Source organism: Penicillium angulare (genome assembly GCF_028827245.1).
Source record: "Penicillium angulare strain IBT 27051 chromosome Unknown utg000001l_segment0_segment0, whole genome shotgun sequence".
Taxonomy (NCBI): domain Eukaryota; kingdom Fungi; phylum Ascomycota; class Eurotiomycetes; order Eurotiales; family Aspergillaceae; genus Penicillium; species Penicillium angulare.
In genome coordinates, this window is record NW_026623160.1 from 1325478 (window position 1) to 1340669 (window position 15192).

A 15192-nucleotide genomic window follows, 5' to 3' on the forward strand; every position below is an offset into this window, starting at 1 on the left:
ATGTAACCTATATGCACTATACACCCCACGGGAGTTTTCAAGCGATTGGGTTATCACAATATCTCGACGATCGCAAAGTTGGTGATCCTTTAGAATAGAGAATGAGTATAAATATCGGTGGTATTCATGATTTGAAGAGCTCACCAATTAGTCACGGTCGCGACAGCGGCACCCTTTGTTCTCATGGGTAGTGAGTTGGTTTCAGTGGGATAGAGCCATGGCACACCCAGCATACCCATTCCGAAGGCGATATGGAAGAGAAAGAAGAAGGCAACGGAAGCAGTAGCGTAGACTTTATTGTTCTCAGCCAAACAGAGCAGGATCGTGATGACCAAGAAAGAAACAAATTGTCCAAATCCAGACAACATCATCAAGCCCCGACGGCCAACCCGCTCGACGATTGTGGCTGCAGCACACGAGAAAATGAAATATGAGGTGGCGTTGCAGGCTGTAAGTAACCGGGCCATGCGATCCGAAAGTCCGACCGAGTTCATGAGGACCATCGGGAGGTATTAACTCATGATGTAGATGCCTGCAATATATCGTTTGCATCAGTAAATGTCAACCTTGGGAATGAAGACGGAGAATGGAACTTAGTCGTACCTTGGAATTGCTGCATGGCCTGCGTGCCGGCACCATTTGGTATTATCACCTTTTCGTCGGCGCAGAAGGTCGCGCCATGGAACAGAATTTTCAACTTCATACGTGATGCTGTATTTGATCTCATCCTGTTGAGTTCTGATTAAGGGGTCATCAACAGGCATAGCCTCACACGCCAGAACTTCCATGGCCTCACCCTCGCGAGCTTGCATCATGAGTCATCTAGTCACAGTCAGATTCATGTTCAGTACTGAGTAAAAAGAATATTTCATCGCACCTCGGAGACCCTGGTAGCCAGGGGACAGTGACAAGCAGGAAAACGACGAAGAAAAGTTGTAGCGCGATCGGTAATCGCCATGCAATGGCACCTTCATGGAATGAAAGACCATAGTTTATCCAGTTGACAACACAGTATCCACCAACATTGAGCCCAAGATCGAGGATGACTAGCCTACCTCTCCATTTAGACTGTGCAGTTTCCGTTTGCCAAATGGGAGCCGTTGCCGTGTTGATTCCGTTTCCGAGACTAGATACCGTATCATTCAAAGTTAGTACATTTTCTGATTTGAAATCTTTGAGTTGCTTACCCTAGTATATCTGAGGCAAACTAAAAGAAGACGTTTGAAGACTGGTGCCGACGGCTATAATGACAGTGCCCAAGAGGATGGATTTCTTGCGGCCCAGCGCGTATTGTAAAGGCAAGAATGGCCCCGAAGGAACAACCAACATCATAGATAGCAGAAACAGTGGAAAGAACCTTTGTTCTAGAAGGACCGACTAAGTTGTGGACCTGCAAGAAGTCTGGTGTTACTATCACGCCACCTGTCAAAAAGAATTGGTCATCAGTATTTAGGATCGTTGGTTAAGACTGAAGAGGAGAACGACGACATACTGAAGACACCTTGGTCGTATCCAAATAGCATCATTTCAGTAGCACAAGCTATCTGATATCCCCATATTCATTAGTATTCCGCGGGCTGACGAGGATTGGAGTATGGGGAGCCCACCGTGATCCAGAAGGTAAGCCATCCTCCGGTGAGCCCGGAATAGGGCTTTTTCATAAACGCCATCTTGCTTGAGGGGTAAGTTTGAAGATATAGCTGCTTGGAGAAAGGACTGGAGTATAGTTTCTATTAAAAGAAAAGAGTTGCTGGAACTGCGCTGGCAATCGGCTTTTTATACTCCATCCTTTCCCCGCACCGTGTCGAGCCACTTCGGGCTCTTTCGATATCAACTCCTCTACCGACCCCAGATGGAGACGGGTCGGACGTGGATTGCAGGGACTAAACTATAGCGAATGATTTGTCTCGCCGGTGAACTAGACCGATCTTCTTCTCATGATCTCACATCTTGGCTGCTCTCCTGCATGCGCCTCCCCAAAATGACATTCTAAGCGCTGTTGCCCATGTGAGCTGCTCATGAAATGTTGACCATTTCTCAAGAATAATGAGGACCTTCTGGTTTCCATTCATCTATATCTTTTCAATTGTTCTGCGATATATGGATTGATCGGAGCAGAAGCACTCGGGATGTTGGGCTCCACCTAATAAAGCCACTAACTTTGAATTAGATCAATTGATGTGGAGCTCGCCTCCAAGAGCCAATCATCATCTCGGCTGATACGGGGAAATATGGACAGTCGGACCGAACTATATTTCTCGCGGGGAAAATTTACCCAAACGATTCTTAGATGGGCTAGTCAACCCGCAGTGTGGATATGACACTGTGAGTGGCGCGCCTGTCTCAGTGGTTGAGGGGATATTATTTGTTGTCCCCTGTCCAGGAAGCGAATTCACTGAAAAACCTTTTTTTTTGATCAGGGACGATGACGATGCAAACATGGAAGAGTTTCGAAAATAAGTGAAATACTCCCAGTTCCACCATGAGTGATTTTGTCGTTCATAAAAACTGGACCATCAGAAGTATTTCGGACACCTCACTCGTTCATGATCGAAATATTGGCCACGAAACATGATGATTGATGCTACAATCGATGTTCAAGGCGGGGATCATCTGTCTTCACCCCCGCCCTCCGGCCCGATCAAGCGTCCGAGCGGCAACAGAAATGGCCGACGAAACCAAGCTGCCTGCGACTTTTGTCATACCCACAGAGTGAAATGTGATTCGGGATCTGCATTATCATGCTCGCGTTGCCTGCGCAAAGGAATCCACTGCGTGTTCACGCGCCAGCGACGAAAAAGAGGTCGTATGTCACGCCGCGAGCTTGCTGACATGGAGGAGACTTGCCTCTCCATCAGTGGTAAAGAGGCAAAACAAGCCGAGGCCGAATTCAACCCCATGTCACCACCAAGCTTGAGTCATGCCACCTTGAGTCCAACTACATCACCATGGTCACCAGTAACAAACGAAGTGGATATGTTCTTGGAACTTTATACTGATTCTGGTCAGTCCATGCCAGATGAATCTCAACCGTGGGAAGCAAAGATGATCCATACCCCGGAGGAAGCGACATCGCCTGTCTATCCGACCGTGGATTCGCCTGGGCTAAGTACAGAAAGCCTTGCTTCTCTGCCACCATTACCAGAAATAGGCGACCCCGTCGAGATTGTATTCCACAGTCCGATTCAAGAGCCCGCAACAATTTCAATATCATCACCAACCAGCTACTTGAGCCCGGGAAATCAATCAATCTCACGACCCGTCCTGAAATACCCCATCTTGAACAAGATCTCCTCGTTGGTCGAGAGGCACCTTTCTCCTCAGGCGATGTGCCATCTGCTCGAATCATATTTCACTTGCGCCTTTCCAAACCACATTCATGGCATGTATCGCCACAATAATGGCTGTATCTTGCGCGAGAACTCCTTTCTGAGCCATGAATTCCGACCGACCGACCCTTCCCTTTTGACAAGTATGCTTTGGATTGCTGCAATAGATGACCGGGCCCTCTCTTTATTCAAATCATCCTCGCAACAAAGCCGCGTGTGCCGCTTTCTCAGAAATTTGACAATGACCTTGTTACAAATATCGACGACTGCTCCACCAAACTCTCAAAGAAATGCAGACTATAGTCTGATACAATCAGATGCTTCGTTGGATCATGTAATTACTTATATACATGTTGCCTGGATCACCTATATGGAACAAAACGAGGCAAGTAGCCGATGGTATGTTGAACTCGACTCATTTTTCTTGTATAAATACTGACTATTGGTTAGGTGGAAGGCGGGTCTGGCTTTAGCCCGACGCCTCAAATTAAACCAGGAGACAAAGGAAATCCCGAATGCCGACAATATGACCAAGGATTCTCAAGAATACAATGATCAGATCCAGCTAGATGGACTAGACAACACGGAACCATTTCACCATGACAACACACAACCAGCTTTCGATTGCATACGCGATAAATACTATAGAACGAAACAATCCGTTATGACAGAAGAGCACCGCGAAGAGCGAAGGCGAACATGGTGGATGCTATATATCATGGATCGACATTTCGCATTTTCCCACAACCACCCGCCGAATATTCTCGATGAAGAATGTAGGAACTTATTACTTCCACTCAATGAAGATTCATGGCAGGCTGCACCCATCAAGAGCAATGACTTGCATTCACAGGGCCTTCAATCATTCCATACAGGGTCCCAAACAAAACGCCAGGCCTTTCCTGATTATAGTTGCCGTGGCTATTCCATTTTTGGATTTCTTCTTCCGCTTACGACAATCACGGGGCAAGTAATGAGGCTTAGGTCTGTGTGTTCGCAGGGAAACGAAGAATATGAAGTTCAAGCGGCAGAAGTTATAAGCCGTCTTGAGATCTACCAGACCAGTTTGCCTACACCAATGGTGGATTTACCGTCTTTGACTGTTGACTGGAAAACCACCAACAAAGCTGTTAGCCTGCAACTATCAAAGTACTCCTGGCGAGCTGGAATAGTGGCCCTGTACGCGTCATACTTTGTCCAAGTTCTCTATATACTCATAGTGGGCAAATGGGATTGGTTATTTCTAGTTGAAGAAAAGGAGTTCTGGACTTCTCCAGCCTTCTCATCCACGATATCTCACACATTGCAAGCAACTTCTTGGTTGAAAAAGATTCTGGAATTCGACCCAGACATGAGCTTCATGCCATATTTCTTCAACATCCAGTTATTGCACGGAAGTTTTCCGGTCCTTTTGATTGTTGAGCGTCTGCAAAGGATGTCCGGAGAAGACATTCTGAATGCATGTGAGATTATTCTCCGAGCCACTGAATCATGCCTTGTCACAAGAAGCACGGATCACCAAAGAAGTTTCCGACAATTGATGCGTGGCGCAGTTGCACAGGCTCGAGGCCGCCCTGTAAGTGCTAGCGAGATTCAAAGACGTCGAAAAGCGGTATTTGCACTATACCTGTGGATGCGACGGGCGCCGACGGGGTCATCCAAGTCGACTGCTTCTTTTTAAACCCGACCGATGTACATCCCTACGGTCCATAACACCCTCTATAAACTAATACATGAACAATGTGACATTCCTTTTCGAATTGGTTTTTGAAAAGTACATTGAATATGATAGTTTAAGATTATAATTTATAATTTGGATATTAAATCGAGACGAGATACGAGATTCACTGTCTTTTATGTGGTTGATATTTTCCCACCTTTCCGTGGCCCCCAATCGTTACCATCTGGCGCCATATATGAACCATTTTCCACGATACTAAGAAGAAGAAGAAGAAGAAGGGAAAGAAAAACCGAAAGCCTAGCTATTGGAAATAAAAATGGGACGGCACGGAACACTCGAATTCAGACTATCCCCAGAATCGGGTTGTGCCTCATTTTACCCCACATGAGTGGAGTCTGCGGAGATTTTAGCCCGATGCTGTCCTGTTCAGGAAGGAAATTCTCGCGGGGCCGTACATCTTCGGCAGTGGGTATTCTAGTCACAGATGCCTCGCCCTTAATTGAATACAGTTTCTCCTTCCCAGATTTCTTCAAAATTGTCAATCTCTTCACGAATATCTACTTTGTTCGACACTCTCACCATGACACAAATCACTATGACAGAAGATGCCTTCATGCGAGAACTCGAAAATTCCCCCAAGTTCAAACGCCTCGAGACAGTGACCAAGGAAGAGACCATAGTCTGGAAGGAACAAATCAGTGTGCAAGATACAGTTCAAGAGCTCGTCAATATGACCTTGAGTACATTGTCCGACCATGGTCCAAACAAGTTGGTAAAAGATCGGCTGCGATAATAGGTTTAGCCTCCTCGCCAAATTAGGCTTAGCACTACTCTAGTCTCGCGGCCCACTATGTATGACACAGATACGTATCAAATGGTTGAATCTTATCTTTCATATTCCAATCCTCGAGTTTCTAGTTTTTAATTATCTTTTTGCTCCATCCTCTTTCAAATCTAAATACCCCTGACTGCCCATCAACAGTTGCATCCTGAATTTGAAAGTCGTTTCAAACTTAACATGAGTCCATCCAGTGTTCGGCTAGCCACCACGGCCTTGTTGGGACGACCTTTTCGTATAGATCACCGATTGAAGTCGAAGGTCTTTCAAAATATCCCAGTAGAGCTACTGGAGTTAATATTCGAACTTCTTCCAAAGATGAACCAAATCTGCTTCTCACTAAGTTGTAAATATTACTTCGCGTGGTTTCAATTATACGTTAAACAACATGGAACCACTGTGGCCCAGCTTCTACCAAAGAAAAAGGCATATATACAGCAGGGAATAGTGCTATCTACCTCTGAACTTACTACTCTCGACCAAGCAAGACCACAATTACTCTGTCGACTCCAGAATAATCGCTGGAAATATTGCTGTCAATGCCAGAGCCTTCACCCGCATTCTATGCGACGGGCCCTGGAATCAAAGTGGAGACTCACCCAACAGCCTTGCGGCTCTGACTGCCACCTTGGTGGGACTAGTCTCCTTGGAAAAGACCTTCTTTTCACTAAGCCTTCAGGGTCTAAAGTGAAATGCTCTCTCGCATATACTGGTGAAGTCGACATATGCCCCTGTGATGGCATGACGTTCCATCAAAGACAACACTTTTACCAATTTTGTCAACTTCCGAGTACCGCCATACATTACAGGAATCGAGGCTACATGAGCAAGCATTTTAATGAAAGCAAACTAAACGAGAGCTGTCACTACCTGGAATTATCACATGAATGCACCCTTGTCAATCCTTCTATAGGAAAGGTCTTTACCAAAACCAGAATATGGCTCGACAGAGAGACCCGAGATTTGTGCCTACATAACCGATTTCGATTTGAACTCTGTGATAGAAGTCAAGCTGTGAAGCCTGTGGGATGCTTTCCGTACTGCCTACACAGGGATACAGGGCGATGGCTTCAGGACTTCTTCGTCCAGGCCGAACACAAGTTTTATATCGGCGTTCAGGGCACCACGGCCAGTGTATGCACATGGAGAGGATGGATTAAGACTAAAGAGGGGCGAAACGCTTTTGAAATAGATTTGGATAGGAATCTGAGAGGTAATGAATGGCCCAACGAGAGCTGGAGACTCAACTCTTATTTGAAATAGAATTCCGTATTTAGTGAGACCTTGAGGTTAATTAATTGCTATTTTACTGTACCGAGTATAATGTTTAATGAATAGATAGTGCCATTTCCGTGTGTATTTCCTTTCCTTGTCTCTAAGTGTTATGGAGACATTATAAGCGGAGCTAAAGAGGCCAAAGATTGCTCAATACGAACAGCCCGCTCTTTCCTTACATATATATTTTTCGCATTTGTTGCCATTAGAAACTCGTTTTCCCAGAATTGCCCCCCATGGCTAATCGCTCTTTCCCTCTGAATAGCTATACTTCCATTGTAAACATTAATGATTTCCCTGGGCTTCTCATGTTTCTCTTTTCTCTTTTCTCTTTTCTTCCCCAATTACCAACGCCTGTCGACCTCCCAGCCTATTATACACTGTACGATCAAAATGGCTTGGGGAACATTCGAACACATTACCGTCATCTTCACCGTCATCACCGGCGTCATTACCATAGTGGGCGTTGCGCTCAGGCTGCGGAAGTGGTGGAAAGAGCCAGTACCTTGCCAGGTCTGCGAGGGCCGCCGCGTAGTACAGCTCGAACGACAACTTGCCCTCCTGCAAAACGACCGCCGACTATCTCTTGGAGGTGAGTGGACCCGCGATACAGTTCTTGTCGACATCGAGCGGGGGATTCAAGCTACCGAGGGGGACGGTAACGAGCTTGAGGACCTGTGAGAGGGAAGCGAGAACGCTGGTTGGGGGTTTGCTTGGCTTCAAGTATATGGCGTCTGTTTTGATTGATGAGATGATTGTTTTGTGGATGGTTGAACTCTTCCGTTTTGTGTGCCAGTCAGGAAGGCTTTGAGTACGTAGAGTAGATAGGTAGGTAGAACACCGACGAAGAGCTCACCTTTCTACGCAGGGTCGGTGACTAGTAGCCTCCGGGTGAAGCTAAGATGAGCTTGTATACATGAACTGTCTGTTACTTCATAACATGTAAATAGCCTTTATATCCCCATACTATTTTCTACGATACCTGTACATCCCATGACAGATACTAGCCCTGCCACACTACTCACCAGGGTGTAGGGTCGATCCAACCTAAGGGAAAACCAAGCTGGAGGGGCGACACGCCTTTCTCGAATGGCTGCGCACCCTGCCGCACCGCGACCTTGTCATCTACACAGACGGTTTGGAATACAACGATGGAACCCGCTGTGTGGGTTATGGCTACACTATCCACCGCAACAACAACGTAATCTCCGAAGGAAGAACAGCAGTCAAACACAAGTCACACGGCTTCGATGCAGAGGCTATCGGCGCGCTCATGAACGCTTCTGCTAAAGCTTGAAAGAGCTTTTGCGCGAGGGTTGGAAATGGAACTTTCGAACTTATATCTCCTGACGAAAGGCTCGCTGTGCGTTGGATCTGTAATTGCTTTACGGTTTTCATAAACACATAGGGGCTGTGTGCAGATGCTAGGAGGCCGACTGTTTCAAGGGGAGACTTTGGCCCAATGATACTTCAAGCCAACTCAGCTGAAATGACCAGTGCGGTGGCCGTTCTATAGAGTATGATTCTCACCCAGGCTCACCCCATTCTCACCTTATATTGCGCACTCACCCTTCTCACCCCCGGTCGCGCGACGCTAAAGCGGCGCTTCCCCACTCCCCTGGACTAAAAAATAGTACATTATTTCTTTCTCTACTATTCTCAGTACATACGACCATAGGGTGTGGAGAATAGGGCTTCCCGTCCGCTCAGCCCTACTTAAGCCACATATATCCGCACGGCTGATCGTTTGTAGAGCCCTATCACCCTAGAGCAGCGATGAGATTTACAGTAGGTGAGTGTGGGTGATATGGGTGAGAATTTTACAGACTGGGTGATAGAGGTGAGAACAGGGTGAGATTTTTTTCACATATTGTAAATTACCGTAACCTCTCACGGAAAGTGGGGAAAATCTGGGCTTTAGTTGTGTGGAGATATGGACGGCAGCCCGTACCACAATAATTACATCTCTCAGCCCCAACAGCTCGAGACATGGGAACAGGATTCAAATTAGGCCACAACAAGGGAACTCTTCGCGGTCTTTACTGTACACAATCCAAGTACTGTCTGTTGCCGTCTCTCCTGCTCGAAGATGACCCGAACTGGCAGGCCGATAGGAACCACATACTCCTCTACTGATTCGGACGAAAACAGAGCCAAGGACGAGGCCTTCCAAGCTGTAACAACTACTTGCTAGAATGACAAATATTGTGTCGAAGGACGCAAAGGAAGACGATATGGCATGCAGCTTGGCAATTGAAAGAAGCTACAAGTTATTTTTTTGATCAGAAAGTCCCTCACGAAACAAGTCTCAGAGCTGGGACGCGGCTATTGTTGTATCAGTCAATAGTCATTCCTTCAACACTGGCCGACATTGTTTGGACCGCCATCGACAAACAGGTCCAGACATGGTCAAGTCATTTCTGCCGAGACAACATTTTCAGGCTGGGTATGGCATCTGTTTCAACTACTAGAAGAGCATAATCCTTCGACCGCATGATCGAAAGGGGAAAAGACGGGTAAATCCTATACACAAAGAGGATGCTCGATAATGGAGATGCTTAGCAAGATGCTGAACTAATTGCCCGTGGGCAGGAGGTTTCAGCAACACGTTCAAGACTTCGTGATGCGCGATTCTTGTAAGTTCCAACTTTGGTTGCGCCACTTATCGCAAGATTGAAAGCCTAGATTGCCTCCAAAGCGAGAAATTTTCAATGATGATCACCCGGTTAGCACCCGGTCGCGGACGCAGCGGTTTGGATGGTTGTTCCGGTGGTGCTTTCTAAACTGGGATTATTTTCAACTTTTCTCACTCCCCCAGTACGGCCATTATATCCTTGAGAGAGGCCGGCTTTCGGAGGAAGACATTAACACCTGCCGCATAAGCTCTCGAGATATGTGCATCCGATCCCAGGCCAGTGAGGGCGATTATACGTGCAGGAGACACAGTCTGCCGCTTTGTTTCTATTGATCGAATCTCTTTGCTTGCCTCGAATCCGTCCATAACAGGCATAGACATGTCTATTGGGTATGAGTTTGTTAGAATTTGCTGGGAAACTTTGGAAAGACTGGGGGTCGAAAAAGGAACCACTCACCCATGAAGACATAATCATAGCCTTGCGGCATTTTCTGCACTAGTTCAACGGCCTTTGCGCCATTTACAGCGCAGTGCAGGGCTTGCGTTGGTATTTTTGAAATAAACTTTCTGAGGAGCGCGAGGTTTATAGCGTTGTCCTCTACCAAGAGGATTCGAAGACCATGTTTTGCTTCAGTCAGCGAGGAAGTATGATTTTCCTGGATATCTTTCTCAATATGAACTGGCAATTCAAGGTCCGTGATAGTGGGCTTCATGATTTCTTCATTTGGGGTAGACGCCGTGACCAACGGAGATGGGTTCGTTGATTTGAGCCGTACTTCATGCTGCAGAAGGAGAGCCCTTTTCGTCTGCGTATCAGTTGATTTTGAGTCCAAAATTGCGTCACTCTGATGATGTCTCGCTGTGCTACCGGGCGTATGGAATTTGCTTGACACTAATTTTTGAAGAGAGCCCAAAAGTGTCCTGGCTAGCTGGTGAGGCCCACACGGGAGAGTCAGCCATATTGAGTTGATCAGTTGCTCTTTCGTTGAAGCAACCGCTGAATATGGGCTAGGACCTCGATGAGACAGGACCAAAATTAGGGCTTGACGATATGCACCCGGGAGTTGATCCAGATGACGCTCGTCAACGACCACCAAGTCTGATGTGGTAGGAACAGCCTGGTCTCCAGTTGCCATGCCGAACCAGTTGGTTAGATATTGTTTGATCATATGAGATGATGACGGCTTGCTGGATTGGAAATTGTCCGTGGGGTAAAAGAATGCCCTGCTCCCTTCGAGCTTTGTGGTAACACGGTCGATAGATGTCACAGCGGGTAATGACAAGCCCGGGGCAGGAGATTCGGTTTCAGAAAGCTTGCGCTGTTGAGAGTATGTAAGAGGGAACGTTATCTTCACCACAGTACCCACGCCGAGTTGACTTTTGATTGCAATGCTTCCACCCAGCGAACGAAGTATACCTCGAACGAGTGAGAGACCAAGCCCCGCGCCTGGTGACATTGGGTTCTCTTGTGAAAATGGGGTAAAAACATTGGAACGAAGGTAGTCATTTGAAATACCACTGCCTGTATCGGAAACTGTCATCAGGAGCACTGGGTAGTCGTTCTTTGACGTCTGAGTCTCAATATGGAGGGAAACAGATCCGGCTTCCGTGTACTTTAACGCGTTTCCGAATACGTTCATAACGACGCGCCTCAAAGCACCTGGCTCCAGTACATAGAGCCAGTTCTGGGGCGCAGCATCGAGAAACACGTCCACTTGTTCGCCGTTAGTGGTTTGCGATCCTCTCATGGTGTCATCCATTGGATCCAATTGCCATAGCCGCGCAGATGCACTGCCTCCGTTCATGATACCTGATAGGGCCTGTCCAGAGCAGACGCTTTCAACAGCTTCTTCAACGACTGCAAGGACATCGACCAGCTTGACGATGCGTGATGACTGCGGCCGATCACGTTGGAGACGTTGATGGGGCGAGCGAGATCTCGGTAGGTCCCTCTCAAAAGAGTTGATTTTGGTGAAATCCAAGATCTGCTCAAAGGTTTCAAGGAGGGTTTGTCCACAAGCACGGATAGTGTCAAGAAGCCGTTTAGCAAACTCTGAATCGATGTGATCGAAGAGTAATTCGTTAGATGCTAAGATGCCGTGTAGTGGGCTTCGTAATTCATGTCTTTGGTAGTCTTGTCGTTAGGAATGTCCATAGCAAGGTAAAAATATAGGAAGGGCCCGTGGTACTCACGACATGGTACTAATAAAATCACCCTTTTGCCTAGCCGACTCTTGACTCTGAATACGACTATGCTCGACCATTAGGGATGAGCCAAATCCAAAGAGTCCACCCAGATCGACATGTGCACTGAACACTCGAGTCTCCGCTTGACTCCAACAAAAAGCGCCACCGAACCATCGCGAATTAAGAGAGTCCCAGAGGGGAGCGAAGATAATTCTCGTCGCTTTGGGAAAGTTCTTCTTCATCGACTGGAGATCCTTCTCGCGCAACGATCTGAGCGACGCTGGATGCACTGACAGTGGGGGTTGGGAGGGATTCGGAGCATCCTTCATGCTCCCCGAGCTGATTCCATCTTCATCGGATGAAAAGGCTTCTCTATTGTAGTTTAGATACCAGAGTCCGCCGCGCGGGTGATTTCGTATCATTCGGCGTACAAAACTTGATTCCATTTGTGATGCTGGATATGAATCAAATTCTTCCCTAGTTTCATGGGGCTGGTGATTGTTGTCCGATACCGCCCATAGTTTGGCCAGTTTTTTCTCCCTTTCCCCGCCTGAGTTATCGGAACAATCCTGGTCGATATCTTCGCCGGTGCTGGCGATGACCACACCACCGTTTGAACCCAGATCCAAGCTTTCTCGCATGATGTTGGCAGCACATTGAAATATCCGCTGTGCTCTGTTATCCTTGTAATCTGGGCACTTTTCTGTCTTCGATCTTGGTAAACGTTTGCGAGTTGTAGATGAAATGATGCTAGAAGGCACACCATCAAGAGCTTCGTCACTATTCGATTGAGTCGACGGGTCTAGTGGTGGGCTTCTGCTTCTGGCCTTGAACATATATTCCTCAGCCTCGGTGTCAGGAGTTTGTTGCTCGCATGATGAATATGATGTGAGACAGTCCAGCCGGCCTGGGCTGTGCCTTGTTAAGTCACGCGAGGTATCCGAACTGGCCGCTCCTTGCACAAAAGTATTTAGGCCAGCCAATAGCTTCGTCAATCGATTAGCCTCTAATGACTGCCGGGAAGTCTCCAGATACTCCATCACCGCATCCGCGATATTTCCAAGTGTTTCTTTGTGGGAATCGCTTAAACGGTGATCGGGTCGAGGATCAATCACGTACAAACTACCAATATTGATACCATTACCGGTTTTCAGTGGTGTGCCGGCGTAGAACCGGAAATGCGGATCTTTTGCGACACAAGGTAAATTGGAAAAGGTCGGATCCTGCTTTAAATCCTCTACGATGAAGAACGCATGCTTCCCGTCCGCGGGCTTTAAGGTAATGGTTTTCTGTAACCATCAAGCAAGTGTCAGCCATAGTCAATCCTCATGAGTCGAATAAGAAGGCATTGTGGAGCTCGCAGGAATTACCTCGCACAAAGTTCCCGCAACGGGTCCTCGCGAACAGCCTACCCAGAGACCATCCCCGTCTCCGTCATATCGGTCATTGTTTGCCAAATCCAGCGACCGTGACGCTTCCGCTACCACATAAAGTGTTTCCCGATCAATCAGACTGGACGATTATCACTGGGTAAGTAACTATCTTGAGGATGGATTCCAAGGTTTGCGCGATGACAAAGGTACAATGAACGATTTCACAGGGGCGATCTTAGGGAATTTGAATGATTAATTTTAAGATATGTGTGCGTTTGATCAAATTCCTCCAAAGCATCGCGACAGAGAAAATCGTACCTGATAACACTGCGCTGAACCCCCAGCTTCAATGCGGCTAACTGTGCCAGGGCCGTCAACACCAGATTTGGACTTGTTTTTTGAATAGTGGGATTTTCGCATGATCGAGTCGCGTGCTGGCCGAACGGCATCAGGGCCGGATTGTCTGGCTGAAAATAATGGAACAACTCCCGGGCGCGTAAGTCGACATCGCGATCTCCCTGCTCCGCGCTCATCATGCCGGGTTCAGTTGGGATCGCCAGCAGAAGGAGTGAAGAAGGCAGTGAAACAAGAATTAAAAATACAGTGGAATGTAATGAATGGTAGGGAGGGGTGGAAAACAGCCCACACAGGAGACCTCGGAGAATAAAGCGGTGTCAGCCGCGAATTTTCGCGGATGGGCGTCATAGGGAACTGCCAAAAGCCCTGCCCGTGCCTTGGTCTGGACCCAGAGATACATCAAGAAAAGATGGTGGGGACTTTTCCTTGATCTGAGTGGGGCGTCCCGGGGAAGAAAGTGTGAGTCCAAGGGTTAATCTGTCAATCTGTTTTCGAATTCTACTGTACTTCGTTCATGGGACACACGTGCTGTTTCTTGGCTTGTACCCGTGACGAAGCTAAACCGGAAAGGGGTGGCCGATAAGATTATGACCAATCATTTGCCAAGTAGATTATGGCTGGATCATTCCATTGTAAAGGTCGTTTTAATTACACTCTGTAACTGTTTTCCTGGGGATATTTTGAAAGGAAGCAGTGAAATGGATAGCATGTTCTATCAATTGACTACATTATGCCTCTCTCATCAATAAACAGTGACTCGAGATCATGTATCATCCCCCCCCCCCCTTTTTTTTTTGAAAGACCTAAGAGTAATTGACATGAATTTTTCACCTAATGCTGAATAAACCTGTTTCGCAAGCTGCTGGTGAATCTAAGAAAGGCCGGACACATGTGCAGACTCGGCTCCGAGGCCAGTTTTAGGGTGCTGTTGCTGGCCCATATGATGAATTGGGTATTCTGGATTCAGTCAGGTCATTGTTCGCAATCACTTCTGAGCCCCCATCTGGCGTAATCTGGGCTCTCAAGCCCATTGATACTATGCAGGGCAGAGTTCTGAAGCCAAATTAGTCTGTAGCAACTGCGTGTTTGCGACAAAGTGCCAGTGTGAGTAGGATGTTTCGGCAAAAAAAGTAAAATTTGAGTCGGCTGTCTTCATCGAGGAACTCTTTCAGGGAGCCAACTTGATCAATATAGAAAATGGCGCTTGGAGTAGAATCGTGAAGATTCGAATTTTTCGTGTTATCTTGGCCTATCGATGGAGGAGAGGCAAGATGATGGAACAAGAAGAGAAAACTCTGACGCACTAGAGAAGATAAGATAAGAAGAAGAAGAAGAAGAGAAAAAGGCAGCTATTTACAGGTGCCTGTCCTCATTGAGGTATGCTTGAAATATGTTTGAATTAGAGATGCCGGCCCTGTTAGATCCATAAAGCTGATCGGGTCCTTCAAAACGTTTGATATTATGAGTAGCTGATTTGATCAAGGTGAAAAAGTGAACAGCCTTCCGGTGTATGCAGC

The 15192-nt window shown here is 47.0% G+C and overlaps 9 protein-coding genes across 9 annotated transcripts; 5 read left to right on the plus strand and 4 right to left on the minus strand.

Annotated features, from left to right (window-relative positions):
- Positions 1 to 53: 53 nt before the first annotated feature.
- Positions 54 to 503, minus strand: N7478_000448 (Major facilitator superfamily domain general substrate transporter; the record flags this gene model as incomplete). The annotated part of the gene is made up of 2 exons (XM_056916664.1): positions 54 to 87; positions 145 to 503. The coding sequence occupies 2 exons, from the start codon at positions 501 to 503 to the stop codon at positions 54 to 56; spliced, it is 393 nt and encodes a 130-aa protein (XP_056784544.1).
- A 90-nt stretch (positions 504 to 593) lies between these two features.
- N7478_000449 (Major facilitator superfamily domain general substrate transporter) lies at positions 594 to 812 on the minus strand (the record flags this gene model as incomplete). The annotated part of the gene is made up of 1 exon (XM_056916665.1): positions 594 to 812. The coding sequence occupies one exon, from the start codon at positions 810 to 812 to the stop codon at positions 594 to 596; it is 219 nt and encodes a 72-aa protein (XP_056784545.1).
- A 10-nt stretch (positions 813 to 822) lies between these two features.
- N7478_000450 (Major facilitator superfamily domain general substrate transporter) lies at positions 823 to 1670 on the minus strand (the record flags this gene model as incomplete). The annotated part of the gene is made up of 5 exons (XM_056916666.1): positions 823 to 1126; positions 1188 to 1207; positions 1328 to 1422; positions 1493 to 1544; positions 1608 to 1670. The coding sequence occupies 5 exons, from the start codon at positions 1668 to 1670 to the stop codon at positions 823 to 825; spliced, it is 534 nt and encodes a 177-aa protein (XP_056784546.1).
- A 904-nt stretch (positions 1671 to 2574) lies between these two features.
- Positions 2575 to 5010, plus strand: N7478_000451 (Zn(II)2Cys6 transcription factor; the record flags this gene model as incomplete). Its single annotated transcript, XM_056916667.1, has 2 exons — positions 2575 to 3728; positions 3780 to 5010. 2 exons carry the CDS (start codon positions 2575 to 2577, stop codon positions 5008 to 5010), a joined length of 2385 nt encoding a protein of 794 aa, XP_056784547.1.
- Positions 5011 to 5590: 580 nt separating this feature from the next.
- Positions 5591 to 5803, plus strand: N7478_000452 (uncharacterized protein; the record flags this gene model as incomplete). Its single annotated transcript, XM_056916668.1, has 1 exon — positions 5591 to 5803. The coding sequence occupies one exon, from the start codon at positions 5591 to 5593 to the stop codon at positions 5801 to 5803; it is 213 nt and encodes a 70-aa protein (XP_056784548.1).
- A 1713-nt stretch (positions 5804 to 7516) lies between these two features.
- On the plus strand, positions 7517 to 7804 carry N7478_000453 (uncharacterized protein; the record flags this gene model as incomplete). Its single annotated transcript, XM_056916669.1, has 1 exon — positions 7517 to 7804. The coding sequence occupies one exon, from the start codon at positions 7517 to 7519 to the stop codon at positions 7802 to 7804; it is 288 nt and encodes a 95-aa protein (XP_056784549.1).
- Positions 7805 to 8899: 1095 nt separating this feature from the next.
- N7478_000454 (uncharacterized protein) lies at positions 8900 to 9259 on the plus strand (the record flags this gene model as incomplete). Its single annotated transcript, XM_056916670.1, has 2 exons — positions 8900 to 8915; positions 9096 to 9259. The coding sequence occupies 2 exons, from the start codon at positions 8900 to 8902 to the stop codon at positions 9257 to 9259; spliced, it is 180 nt and encodes a 59-aa protein (XP_056784550.1).
- Positions 9260 to 9318: 59 nt separating this feature from the next.
- On the plus strand, positions 9319 to 9594 carry N7478_000455 (uncharacterized protein; the record flags this gene model as incomplete). The annotated part of the gene is made up of 2 exons (XM_056916671.1): positions 9319 to 9392; positions 9414 to 9594. 2 exons carry the CDS (start codon positions 9319 to 9321, stop codon positions 9592 to 9594), a joined length of 255 nt encoding a protein of 84 aa, XP_056784551.1.
- A 335-nt stretch (positions 9595 to 9929) lies between these two features.
- Positions 9930 to 13851, minus strand: N7478_000456 (hybrid sensor histidine kinase/response regulator; the record flags this gene model as incomplete). The annotated part of the gene is made up of 5 exons (XM_056916672.1): positions 9930 to 10141; positions 10216 to 11882; positions 11952 to 13234; positions 13316 to 13457; positions 13637 to 13851. 5 exons carry the CDS (start codon positions 13849 to 13851, stop codon positions 9930 to 9932), a joined length of 3519 nt encoding a protein of 1172 aa, XP_056784552.1.
- Between the last annotated feature and the right edge of the window lie 1341 nt (positions 13852 to 15192).